This window comes from Vespa crabro, chromosome 6 (genome assembly GCF_910589235.1).
Source record: "Vespa crabro chromosome 6, iyVesCrab1.2, whole genome shotgun sequence".
Lineage (NCBI taxonomy): Eukaryota > Metazoa > Arthropoda > Insecta > Hymenoptera > Vespidae > Vespa > Vespa crabro.
The window spans coordinates 2246767-2260399 of NC_060960.1; the positions used below are offsets into that span (position 1 = coordinate 2246767).

The 13633-nt window shown below is 34.8% G+C and overlaps 1 protein-coding gene across 4 annotated transcripts in view; it reads left to right on the plus strand.

Moving 5' to 3' along the window:
* LOC124425104 (kinesin-like protein CG14535) overlaps nucleotides 1–10796 on the plus strand; it is a 256470-nt gene extending 245674 nt beyond the window's left edge. For 3 of the 4 annotated variants that reach the window (XM_046964976.1, XM_046964977.1, XM_046964978.1), the window contains exons 6-12: nucleotides 2328–2540; nucleotides 3186–4826; nucleotides 5464–5712; nucleotides 6011–6466; nucleotides 6727–6966; nucleotides 7141–7419; nucleotides 7720–10796. In XM_046964976.1, coding sequence (XP_046820932.1) covers nucleotides 2328–2540; nucleotides 3186–4826; nucleotides 5464–5712; nucleotides 6011–6466; nucleotides 6727–6966; nucleotides 7141–7419; nucleotides 7720–7910 — 3269 coding nt within the window. In that variant the 3' untranslated portion in view covers nucleotides 7911–10796. Of the gene's footprint in view, nucleotides 1–2327; nucleotides 2541–3185; nucleotides 4827–5463; nucleotides 5713–6010; nucleotides 6467–6726; nucleotides 6967–7094; nucleotides 7420–7719 lie in introns of all 4 variants that reach the window. The other variant, XR_006942428.1, reaches the window with a different exon arrangement.
* Nucleotides 10797–13633: the final 2837 nt, after the last annotated feature.

Here is a 13633-nt window from a genome sequence, read left to right on the forward strand (position 1 = left end):
GAGCGACTTCTCGCGAACAAGAAGATACGAGGAGCCGTCTAGCGGAGACAGTAAAAGACTAATTGGCACTTTACGAAGAAGATTATCTAAACAACTTATAATAATCGTTTAGAGAAGGAGACACAATTTTTCTCGTTAAATCTCCTGACTCGAGACGGAAGAGGTTGGATATGATCGTAAAAAAAATTATGTCGACTGCAGCTGGTAAAAATCCGAGGTCGAGTATAAAAGCAAAAGAAAAAAAAAAGAAAAAGAAAGAAAGAAGGAAAGAGAGTCAAAGATAAATTCAAAAAAAAAAATTTTATAAGTCCTGGTAAACGATATTTTTAATACCACTTTCGTGTTAATAGTTTTTTTTATGATTTCAAGGAAACCCTTAAAAAAGATATATATATGTATGTATATATGTTTTTAATGAAAATGTAATAAAGATAGGATCATGTAGTACTTCTTGAAACTTTTTAATTATTCTTAATACTTTTTAAAGAGATCACAAAATAGATTAACTTTTTATAATTATCTGCGGACACTTCGATAACCTCCTTTTGCCATCTTTATGTTCTAATATAATATTCATCATGGAAATTTATGTATATTTAATTAAACGTATCCATCGTCATTATGCATATAATGTCCATTTTCATACTTTGTAATTTTTTAAAGTAAACGATTTACTTATTCTCATATATAATAGTATTTGCAGAAAAAAAGAGATTTATTTTCATGTTTGTTCCGATATATACAGATATAAACAATTTATGTTAAATTTATATCTTCCCATATAAATGCTCAATTTAACGAACTCAATCGAACCGATCGTGCATCTTTAAATGTATACCTGTGAGTTTGCGAGAAGCTCTTTTTACGAATCACAGGATACGCGCACTATCGATCGTTCTCTCTCCATTGAGCTTCCTCTGTCTCTCCGTACCTCATTTCACGACGTGACTTCTACCAGCGTGCAAGGATAGGATATATGAACAGAGTTGAATGGAAGAGAGTGAGAGATAGAAAGAGTGAGAGAGAGATGTCATCGCGTGTGCATAACTTTATGAGTCCGTTATCCACCTTTCGACCCTATCATACATTAAAAGTTATCCAAAAAAGCGTGAAATTAACTCTAGACAATTTTGATTACATTTTTATGCAAATTATAATCGTAAAAATTGGTTCAATTTATGATTTAATAAGCACTGATAAAGCTGTACTGTGATAAATTGTGATATCAAAGATTTTTATTTTTTTTTTATTTTTACTAGAAATTAATTTGAATATTCTAATTTTTTAGTTTTTTATTTTGTTTTTTTTTTATGAGGTTTATTGTTAAATCATAAATAAAAAGATCTCTAAGAAGCTAAAACACTGAATCATCTTTTTCTCTTTTTTTGTTATCGTTCGAAAATAATTTTTGAAAATATTAATTTTTCAAGAGACTCTCCAGCATTGAATCTATAAAAGAAAAAGATCTGTTTAACGTTCTTTTTTGTCATTTGAAAATAATATTTTGAAAAACTTTTGACATCGAAACTGAGTTAAAAACAGACAGATTTATTCTTTGTTTTAGCTTATTGAAAATAATTTTGAAATGTCTGATTGTTCAAGGATTTCAATATTGAATTTACAAGCAAACAAATCTTAGAAACTTGAACCCAGACCAGTCTAAGCATAACGAAACATAAGATCGATTTTCCCGTAATTGTGCTTTTACCTTGATCACTATTTACAACCAAGTTTCGCATTACCTTGATTATTCGCATACTCGTGGCCGGTACCGAGCCGTACTACGGGTTGCACGAGGTGTACTATATCGGGAACGCGATAGCGTAGAGATAGTACACGGGCTCTATCTCCAGCGAGGTATCTTTCGACGTTTTATCGCCGTCGTAATTCAGCTCGAGACAGCTCGCGAATACCTTGGGCCTCAGCCGGACCAATTTACTGCCCTCCGTTTTGTCGATACTCCTGCACGCATCCCGTACTCTTGTTCATTTCCGAAACGAGTACTGTTTCTTCTAATCCAGGAAATAAATAAATATTCGATAAGAAAGACAAACAATTCTATTTTTTGTCTCAACGGATTACGTCTCTTTAATTATGTAAATAAACAAAAAAAAGAGAATAGGAAAAGAAATATAGATATATATTTTTCTTTTTTTTTTTTTTTTCTTTTTTAATAAATTACTTAAAGACAAATTATGCATTTATATAAATACAAAAAAAAAACGTAAGTATATCGAATTTTTTACACAATTCTTATTATTTTCTTTACAATTTTTTCTTAATTGAAGTTTAATGATTGATAAAAGTGTCATTCGGTTCGTTTACAGATTCAGAACAATCACCGGCCGTTTATCTGAGAGACGATCCATTGTTCGGTACATTGCAGTTGCAACAACACAGTGAGCTCCGAGCTCCAACTGCGGAACGTGCAGCTTTTTATCTCGACGCAGCAGTTGCCGGTCGTCAACGAGAAGATGGAGATGCTCACATGCTCTATACCTTACACGTGTATCAGTATAGCGTCGCTGGCAAGGGTGGTGGTACGTAAGCTCTTATAAATCTATCAAAAATATTATATTGTTGTAGCTAAAAAAAAAGATAAATCGTCTTTATTCATTTAATATAATCTACTAACTGAAAACATTTTCCTGCTAGATATCGGTAGTGAATTTTAAAAAATATACCAAGAATTCTATATAAATATACTTTCACTATCATAAATATTTTCTTCATCATTTACAGTAGCGTTAATCAAATTATTTCTTTCAAAAATTTTCTATTACTGTAAAAAAAATTTCAAAATTTTCTAAATAACTTTTTTCTAATTTTATCATCGATGAAAAATATTTTCAATCCGCAAAATATCACACACAATTGTCATCGTATCATTAAAGCAATACCAAAGTAAACAGTGCATGCTTGTAAGTTTAGTGACGATAAATTATGATTCATATACTATTATGAATGCGGTAATAACGGCGCTTATTAAATGCAAAATGTTAATTAAAAATTACAATGGAGTCATTATTTTTATTTCACTTGAAAAAGGAAAACAAAAACTGAGAATAATATTAAAAATTACATTAATGTAATTCGGAAGAAAAGAAAGAAAAACTTTTCAAAATATTTTAAAAGACGAATAGTACGTGATATAGAAAGATAATTTCATTAACTTCGTTTAATAGTCGCCGGTGGTAGAAGCAGACTACATCTCATGGACCTTGGTAATTCCGACCGTGGCAAATCGTCCGGTGGAATACCACTTTCGGGTCTGGGAAATATTCTCTTAGCCATTTTCAACGGACAAAAGCACTTGCCGTACAAGGAGCATAAGCTAACCCAATTACTGAAGGAATGTCTCGGCTCGTTAACGTGTCATGCGGCAATGATCGCCCACGTATCTCCGAATGCACAACATTATACCGAGACTCTAACGACCGTGCAGTTGGCATCGAGGATTCATCGAATGAGACGTAGGAAGATTAAGTTTGTCGGTGGTGGTACGCAGGGTACCGGAAGTGGTGGTAGCTCAGGCGAGGAAGCAGCCAGACAGAACAGCGAATGTGATCCAAGTTCGAGTGATCTTTCAGCAGATACTGTAATCTACGTTGGTCCATCTGCCGATGACGCAACCGATGGAGAACATCCACCGGTTTACATTCCAAGTTTGAATTCCGGTGACAATCGTTGTGCTATGGGTAGAGTTCTTCGTGGTTCAGCAGCTGAGAGACCTAGTAAGATACCTGAAGAAAGAAGTCCGGCACACAAGGCTACGAAAATAGCGAAAACTTTAACACAAACAGCTTCAAAACAAACTTCACCTGCTCACAGTGCTACGCCAAAAGCTAGTCCAGCGAGAAAGATATCTTCGAGCAAGGTTTCGAGTTCAAAGGTAACTGACTCGCCGAGTAGTAAGATTCCGGTAGCCGCTTCGAGTGGTGCTTCAGATGAACAATGGATAGATGGTCCAAGAATTTCAAAATCAAAGGTTGCCGAGGCTAGACATATGTTGAAAGATTCTCATCATAAACGAGAAACTTGGATAGACGGACCGATGCAATTGACTGGTCCCCCTCTGTTACCACTTCATACTCAACAACAACATTCGTCCGGCTATGGATTTATGGATAGCCATAAGAAAAGTATGATAAGGAAATGGGTGGAAAATCAGTCGTCCCAAATTCAAAGATCTAAACACGCTCAGTCACGTATGGAACCATTAAAAGGCACTGGACAATCTTCTCAATTTAAAGAAATGACGACGTTCAAAAGTTGTTCCGCTACTGTTGACGACGACGATACCTCTTTATCAACCGCTGAGAGTGATAGTCTAAAAGCTAACGAAATTGAAGACATCACTGAGAAACTCGGGGCTAAACTAAATCTTCTCAACGTTAAGTCAAATACCGATTCGGGATTAGATCTTACAGCTAGCCCAGTTATGGATGATAGCATTGATAGAGGAAAGTTAGATCTTCCGGAAGATGAGGATGACGATGAAGAAATAGTTGTACCACCTCCTTTACCTCTGATCGAACCTCTTAGCAATGGAGTTAGCAGAGAAGTCTCCATGGAAAGTTTGAATCTTTCTCACAAGGACATTGTACTGCCATCTAGACACTCACTCTCATCAGAAGACGAAATCTTAGAAATTGTTGAGGTTGAAGATTTAGAACCCGTGCCAATGCAGGACTCCTGTCTTCAAGTCACGGAAGAGGACATTGCCATGTGTATGGGTGAAAATCCTTTACCAGAAAGCGATCAAGAAGAACATCCTTTGAGAATCCTAAGCCAAGAGAATCTCACGGTTGTCTCTACGTTTACTGGTAAGTTAATCTAAATCTAAATTTTTTTATAACTTGTTATTCCCCTGCTCTAGTTTAATTCTCTAAATCACCTAAGAAAATTCCAAAAAAAATAATTGCGTTTAAAAAATAATCGAAAATACCATAGAACAAAGAGAAAGATTTGAATATATTGATTTCTTTAATTTCTTTAATACTTTGATGTAAAAATTGAATCTAATAAAGATTTCATCTTTAAATTAAACCTAAAAAGAAAGTACTAAATTTAGTACTTACTAAAGTACTTTAGTACTTACTAGTAAATTACTTTAATGTACTAAAAATTCACTTTCTTCGTTTTTAAAAAGATACTATAATTCTCAAAGCCAACGGTTAAACACATTTTGTAACTTTATATGATATCAGTCATTGGATCTCTTGACCAGTGTCCAGTAAAGGACATTAACGTCCAAAAAAAGAGAAAGAAAGATGGAGAAACTGAGTTAGATGTAATTACTTATCCATCTTAGAGAGTTTTCTTTTTTTCTTTTTTCGTCCTTCAGCTCTTTCTTTTCAAAGGATACATACGGACAGACGTACTTTTGCTTTTATCCACTTTCCTATCCTAAATGCGATACGTACGAAGAGATATGAAAAGAAAAATAAAAATCCTTTTCAGACTCAATGTCGGTGATGTCAGATACGGAACGCTACAGATCTCATTACCCACCGCCTGTTGGTGCTGGTGTAATGCCGAGGCCGTATTTCGACCACGAGGATTTCTTGGAACAAGAGACCAGGCACAAGTTCGATCAATTGGCACGACTTCACGAGCTCTACCAGAGCAAGCTAGCTCTTGCTAATGTTTCGAATTCAGCGACGTATCAAAGGGAGAATTCGTCCACTGTGAATTCCCGAGAAGCTCCATGTAAGTTATATTTTGTTAACATTTGAACAAGATAGAAAAAAAAAGAAAAAGAAAAGAACAAAAATTCTTTCAAAATATCCAATGGAAGATCAGCCGTTTTGTTTGGAACAAGTTCGAATATGTGAGTTGGCGCTGTTTTTGTTTTTGAGAAATTATTTTTGAATTAACATTTTATCGCTTCATCAAACACTTTAACATACATATAACAGTCCAAGCTGTTTTCGTTACTAACACTTTACGAGCTGCCAGGCCTAATTGTTCTACAGCAAGAAACAAATTAACGCAGGACAAATTCCAGCCGCCACCGTCTTCCGTCCGCCATCACGCTGTCAGTCATTGTCCCTTACGGACGTCTTATTCAACGACAATGCGAGCAATCATGGTAGTATCTACAGCGAGCCTGCATATATAGCTGGAAAGTCCGATCAAGAGAAGATATGTGACAATTGTCGTCAAAGTATGTCAAGACCAGCGACAGCATTTTATTGGTATCCAAGTAGCGTCGCTCATCTTGCCAGTCCAAGAAGATACTGCGGTAAATTAGGCGAGTGCAATATATCTAGTCTGAGGCATCCAGACGGTGCTTCGAATCCTAATTTAAAGGAAGAAATCGAAAGGATACCTGGGAACGGTGCTTCGGGCTCGGATCCTGAGGAGGAATACATTGAGGCAAAGAAACTCTTCACTGCGGCGGAGAGATCGGAAAGAACGATTACTGGCAAATCTGATATCGAGGAGGACGTTAAAATTCAAGGTGAAAAAAGAAATCATCAAAGCTAACGAATATTTAATTAACTCTAAAGTATAACATTTTTTCAACATGTTCTCAAACTCGTGAAAAATCCTTTCAGAAGAATATAAAATCTCAGATTTAATACGTTAACGCCATCGTGTGCTACCATCAATTTCTGTTTTTTTTTCTTCATTTTTTTATATCTATTTTACCGTGTCCCATTGTCAACATGTTAAAGAATATTTCTTCGAATTGTACATTTTCTTTCTTTCTTCTTTCAGCACCATCCTCCGGTAGAATGCAACGAAAAATTCTAAGTCTTGGCTCTTCGCTGGGTCTCAACAAAGAGGGTTACGAATCTGACGCCGATTCAGCAGCACGGGCAGCTAAATTGTCACCGGCTACTTTATCCAGACATCGAGCTGAAAGTTCAGGATACGACAGTGTTGTAAGGGACAGTGAGACCAGCAGTATCGCTAGTGATTCTTCTAGGCAAACCAGTGCTCTTCAAGAACATCAAGGTAATTAGCTCCGTGTCTATTCGAGATTGACAGACCTAAAAGAAAGAGATATCGTCGATAGATAAAGGGAAAAATCGACGAAAAAATCCTCTAAAATTGCTCCCCCCGTATGATGTTGTTCTTCTCAGGTGGCGCACTGGGCGTTCTAACCTCGACGTTGTGCGGGTGTTTCAGCGGTGGAACGGCGGGTGGCAGGGCGCGTGCTCCGGGCACGGCTTCACTCTCAGCAGGTGGCACGGCATCCGGTCGAGCCACCACTGCTGCCACCGGGGATACTCGTTTACACAGGCGAGGACGTGGACATCCTGGACAAGCGCGCGCGATTGCGTTCGGAGCCACGTGGCACGATGTCCAAGATACACAAACTGCGACTGCGCCAGCGCCTTCTTAGGCACGAACTCAGAGACGCCAAGAAGCGGTTGATGGTTCCCGACTGTCGTTGGAGTTACGAATGTTAGTAATTTATCTCTCATTCATTCCCATATTCATTTAATATTAAAATTATTAATTCGTCTTTATTACTGTCTGTCAATTTGATTGTTACTTAAAAAAAAAAAGAAAAATAAAATACCACATTAGTTATTATAATTTTAATTTACATTATTCTATTAATAGTGATTTCGCTAATCGTAAAAAGAAATTTGAAAATTATTTTGATAGTATTAACGTTTAACACTTTCAATGAGTTATTATTGTTTGTATTTATTTAGCAAGTAAATCCTTAAATAATCTCATTATTGTTGATTGTTTCAGTGCACGTGGAGGACAGTATGGACTGGCGTGACCCGTCCTTTCTCGAGGCTCTCGAAGCTGAAACTTGCATACTCCAGAAACGAGTAGAAGCTTGCAAGAGTCATGTCCTCTTGGTCACCTGTTTCGATTTCTGTCCTCAACGATCCTCAACGAGTAACGTCGCTTCACCGCAAGAAATAAATATCACCTAACGTAGATTCGGATCAGCGCGTATGACCGCGTGCTGATCGATACCGATACCAGTTAACCATCTTAACATGCGTCTTCTAATCTACCTACGATCGAATTTGTATTCTATGATTCGCTAGGTTGGAGATAGAGTTAATAAAAGATAGAGAAGAGAAGAGACGAGCGAGGTCGTCGAATAAAATGCGTCACCGACACCGACGCCGATGTCGCTCGACTCCGTCCAAAATAACTATTATGGTTAGTCAAAAAATCGTCGTAACCTCGTCTTACCATCGCATGTCATTGTTATCCTTTGTCCAGTTTAAGCGCTACAGGAAAAAAAAAGAAATGGAAAAAAAGAAAAAAGAAAGAGATAGAGAGACAGAAAGACAGAAAGAGAGAGAGAGAGAGAGAGAGAGAGAGAGAGAAAGAGAGAAAGAAAGAGAAAAAGAGAACTGCCTCCTCGATATTTTAACCTTTCAATTACGAAATCACGAAGAAAAAAAATCGCTTTCTCGCGAATCGATCTCATATTTCTCAATCGTCTATAAGTAATCTTTGAAACATTGAATTTACCTTCGAATATTAAAGAGCGTGTTTACCAACATACGATGACCTTGCTTGCTTTTTGTAGATGAAAGGTTAAAGGGACGGCACCGTACACACATGTACACACCGGTAAATATACCTACGTACGCGCACACGCACGTGTCTTCTTATTGGAGTTGTTAGAGACTATATCGAATATATATATAAATATATATATATATATATATTATATATATAAAAATATAAATAGTATATATCTATGTATTCGCGTTACGATTTCTCGACGTTCGAATTTCCTCGGTTCCTTTTTAAATGGCGTACGTCGAGTTTCAAATGACTCCCCACAATCGAGATAGATAAAAAAATGTTATTATTATTATTATTATTATTATTATTATTATTATTATTATTATTATTATTATTATTATTATTATTATTATTAATATTATCAATATTATTATAATTATTATCGTAATCATTATTATTACTATTATTATTAATATTATTATTATGGATTATTGTTACGAGATGTAGAGAGCGCTCGACAAGCGATTATATATAAATGTTTATATTTAATTTATTCATTTTTAACGTACAAAAGATAGGTGCTGCGTTTATTATCGTTCTTAATGCGTGTATCGTTCGTTGCACTTCGCGTTTCAAGTAAATAAAAATTTAAAGAAAAAAATAAAAAAATAATAATAATAAAATAAAAAAAAAAAAGAAAATAGACTCGCACTACCGTTGATCGACCGATATAATAATGATAATCATTGCCGAAAGCCTTTCGACGAACATAATGTAGTGTTTGGTAAATTTTATTACGAACGAACGGACGCGCTATTGCGTCCTTTTCCTCGTATCGTTCGTTCTAGTCGCGTTTAAAGGCAATAATATAATCGATGAGATCCGTACTGTCATACTGTCAATGATAAAAAAGAAAGAAAAGAAGGAAAAAAAAATAAAATGAAAGAGAAGAAAAAGAAAGAAAACAATATATGACTTCCAATAATACAAAGACTGCCGGCGAATAGGCCGAACTTTTTAGCGTTTCAAAACGATGAAGACAAAGAGAGACGATCGATTTACTATCGATTTACTATAAAATACATTCTTCAATGAGATTATTCAACGGGAAACTTATGCGATTAGAAAACGTGCCATGAAAAATATGGAGTGGTCTTTTCTAATCGAGAACTCGATTGTTTCTTCCTAATAGTAAAAATGAAATAAACGAAAAAAGAAAAATAAAAGAAAAAAAAATAAAATACATAAATACATAAATAAGCAAAGAAGCAATGTATAAATATCGAAGTTCGATCGCCATCATCATTGAGATTCCGATTCATGCTAATGTAGACGAGTCGTAGATATAAAATAGAAAACTCCCAACGAGCCACATGCTACTGCCAAAAGAGAGAAAGAAAATTAAAAAAAAAAAAGAAAAAAAAAGAAGAAAAAACGGAAAGAACGAAAAGAAAACGAGAGCACGATAAAATCATTTTTTGTACGATTTAAGAATTAATGTGAAAAAGATTAAAGTAAGAAAGATGAAGAAAAGAAAAAAAGAAAAAAGAAAAAATTAAAAAACTGCGACCGCAAGCGAACTAATTAAGATATACACGCACGTTAATTCAACATATTATCGTAGCTTTAATTGTTATCGACAGTTATCGCACTTCGTAGGGTTCTGTAACTTCACGTAGAAAGACGCTGATCGTGGTGAATTAAGAAAGAGAGAGAAAGAAAAAGAGAGAGAGGAAGGAGAAAAATAATTACGAAATTGCGTTTGTAAAAATGAAACTCGTAAGACACATGTAAGAAAGAAAACGTGACATTTTCGATAAACAAGAGTAAAAGAATAACAGAATAAAAGAATAAAAAATAAATAATAAAAATAAATAATGAAAAAAGATAAGAAGAAGAAAGTCAAAAGAAAAACAGTTAGATTAGTTAAGAGTTCTCGAAAATATCGACGTTGTGAATATGTAAGAGAAAAGACAACGTTCGGGGTTAAGAAGTAGACGGTCTCGAAGAGAAGGGAGAGAATGAAAATAGGCGGGATAAAAATAAATCGGTATACCAGTAGGCAGTTAAAATGCAAAAATAGAGATTCCAGTATTCGAATGCGTGTCGCGGCGAACCGAGATCCGATAACTATCAAAAACATCCCCTCTTTTTTCGTCATAATTTTCGTTTCGCATATATCTACCTCTCTTCAATTTTCCTTCGTGCATTATGTATGTATATACAAGAATAATGTATCTATGTACGTATGTACGTATGTATGTATGTATGTATGTATGTATGTATGATCGAATAAACAGGTATGCTCGATTAAAAAAAAAAAAAAAAAAAAAGAAAAAGAAAAAGGGGAAAAACGAAAAAAAAGTCAACTAATCGTAAGAACAAATTCTTCGATTGGGTGCTTCTTCGAGCTTTTAGCCTGAAATTCGAATTTTTGTTCCACCCATTTCTTTTTTTTATTATACATATACACACACAAACACACACATATATGTATTTTATATTTTCAGAAGAAAAATGTAATAATCACGTATGTAAGATAAAGAAATTTCGATTTGACCCACGTAAATATCTATAAGTACGCAAGTAAATGTGTAAAGAGTATTAGAAACTGGTGGGGATGTAATGAAAAAGAGAATGGTGGGGTTTGATGAAGAAGAGAATGGTGGGGGATCGCTGGTTAAAGTCATGGATCTATCGTTGAGACGTGCGCAGTTTTATTTTGACCTTGGTCCTTGTTACATTTACTCACATGACCCACGTCCTCGATATAAACAATTCCTTGTTAACAAATATCAAGATAGTACAATAACGATAAGCAATGATCTCTTTGTTATTTTTCTTAATAACAGATTTCTATTAGTAAAAGGCCGATACACGTATTGCATGCAATGAAATCAGCTAACTCTTTTCATAAGAAGAAATCAACTCTTTCATTGTTAAAAGTTTTAGATTTATCTTTATTCGAATGAATAAACGAACGAAGGAACAAACAAACAAACAAACGAATAAACGAACGAACGAACGAACGAACGAACGAACGAACGAAGGAACGAACGAACGAAGGTGATATATAGATCTCCCGATCGATATTTTTCTACGTTTTTTACATTATGATTTTCACAAACGATCTCGATCTCCAGGCGAGGGCTTCCAGAAAATTGAAAAAGAAAAAAAAAGAAAAAGAAAATATTTCTTCCATCTTGTTGAAGGACAGCCTAAAATTTTTGAAACTTTCAATTTCCGTTCTCCCGTCATCGCCGTACGCGCGTATCTCGATCGGAAAGCCACTGCCAAGAGAGCGTGTGTCGAGTCCATGTACCGTGAAAAAGAAAAAGAAAGAAAAAAGAACGAAATACTAGTATATAACAAACAATGAAACGTTCTAAGGAATATGATAACGATATCGATTATTTGATTGAAACGATAGAAACGATCTATAACGTCCCACTGATCAAAACCACGCGTCTCTGTATATATATTATACTACTTGTATCATATTTATATTTTATATGTACAAATTAGCCATGTAATTTCTTGTAATAAAGACGAATTTGCAACGTAGATCATCGTGAGGAAAATTGAAGGATTCAAAGAGAAAGAAAGAGAGAGAGAGAGAGAGAGAGAGAGAGAGAGAGAGAGAGAGAGAGAGAGTGGGAGAGAGACGGACGAAAGAAAAGAAGCATGATAAAAATCTTTTCATTTAGTATTTTCTTTTTAAAACAAATTTGAATCTAATTTAATGGAATTGAATTGATATATACTAATGTAGTTTCAACTGTATGTATTTGCTAACGAAGTTTGTCTTTTACAACGAAGATAAAAATACTAATGAATAGTTGGAAAATTGAAAAGTCGAAGAACGAAATGATGGAATAAAGTAAGATCGTGTTTTCTCTTCTCTTTTTGCGTAAAAAACATTCCACGTATGGAAGAAAAATAAAATAATGTAAACAAACGTTTCTTCTCGATCACGCCCAATTAATTCCCATCTGAATATTTTCTCGTTTTTTCTTTTTCTTTTTTCTTTTTCCTTTTTTTTTTCTTCTCCCAATTATCGTTACAGGTACTAAAAGGTACGGAAGATATAAAATTATCTAAGAAAAGAAGACATGTCTACGAGGAGTTAACGAAGATCAGAGATTAGACTGCTCCTTAGATATTCGGGACGTAAAGTGGATTATCCTTGGAACTGAGTTAGACCGAGCAACGAGCAGGATCGATGATTACCGTAATTAAAGCCATAAAATCAGGGCCGATGATACGTATCGTATCATGTAAGGCCAAGAAACTTAGGCACTTGAACGTCTTTCGACCGAAGATACAATTTAATCTAACTGTCTTCTTCGTTAATCATGTAAAATACGATAGACGAACAAAAAGTGCACTCGCCTTCGTATAAACTGTCCTTTAGAAAATATGAACGTTACCTCGTGAATATTACTCGATCACATTAACAATGATTAAAATTGCAAGAGACTTCAAAAATTTACGTAGGAGCTTGTCAATAGCGTCTTCGTTAACGTTTAACGTCAAAACCACCTGTCGATGTCGATTAGATAGTTCATTGTTATTTGAAAGATTATTTTATCTTATCAATGTACTTATGTCCATTGTAGTAAATCGCATAACTACGATTATTGAATAATTATCTAGAATAATGAACAGAGAAAGAAAGGCCGAATGACTCTTTCGGTAGACATCTCGAATCGCCTAATCATTCAATATCGCATCACTCGCATTAGCTAATCCGAGGATATTAACATGTAAACGTTAAACTATCGCGTTGCGTGTCATACAAAGTTCTAATTACGCGTGGGACATATTTTCTACAGACTTTCTGATCTAATAGTTATTTTTACAAATTTTACTAAACCTTGATTCACTAGTCTCCTTGAAAATTATATACTTTATTCCTTACATTATTCGTCTTGTAAGATCGTTAACGATTAACACCAAGCTCGATGACAAAAACTACTTCGTCACTCATAGCTAATTAACTGACTGAATTTTCTTTGTGATCGAGTAATTTTGATAAAAAAAAAATGAAACAAGCAACGAAATCTTCAAAATGGTGGATGAAATCTTCTGACTGGTTCGATCGAAAGCATTCTAATAATTTTGGATGAATTGTTTTTATAATATTTCTTATAAACAAAAATATCTCAAA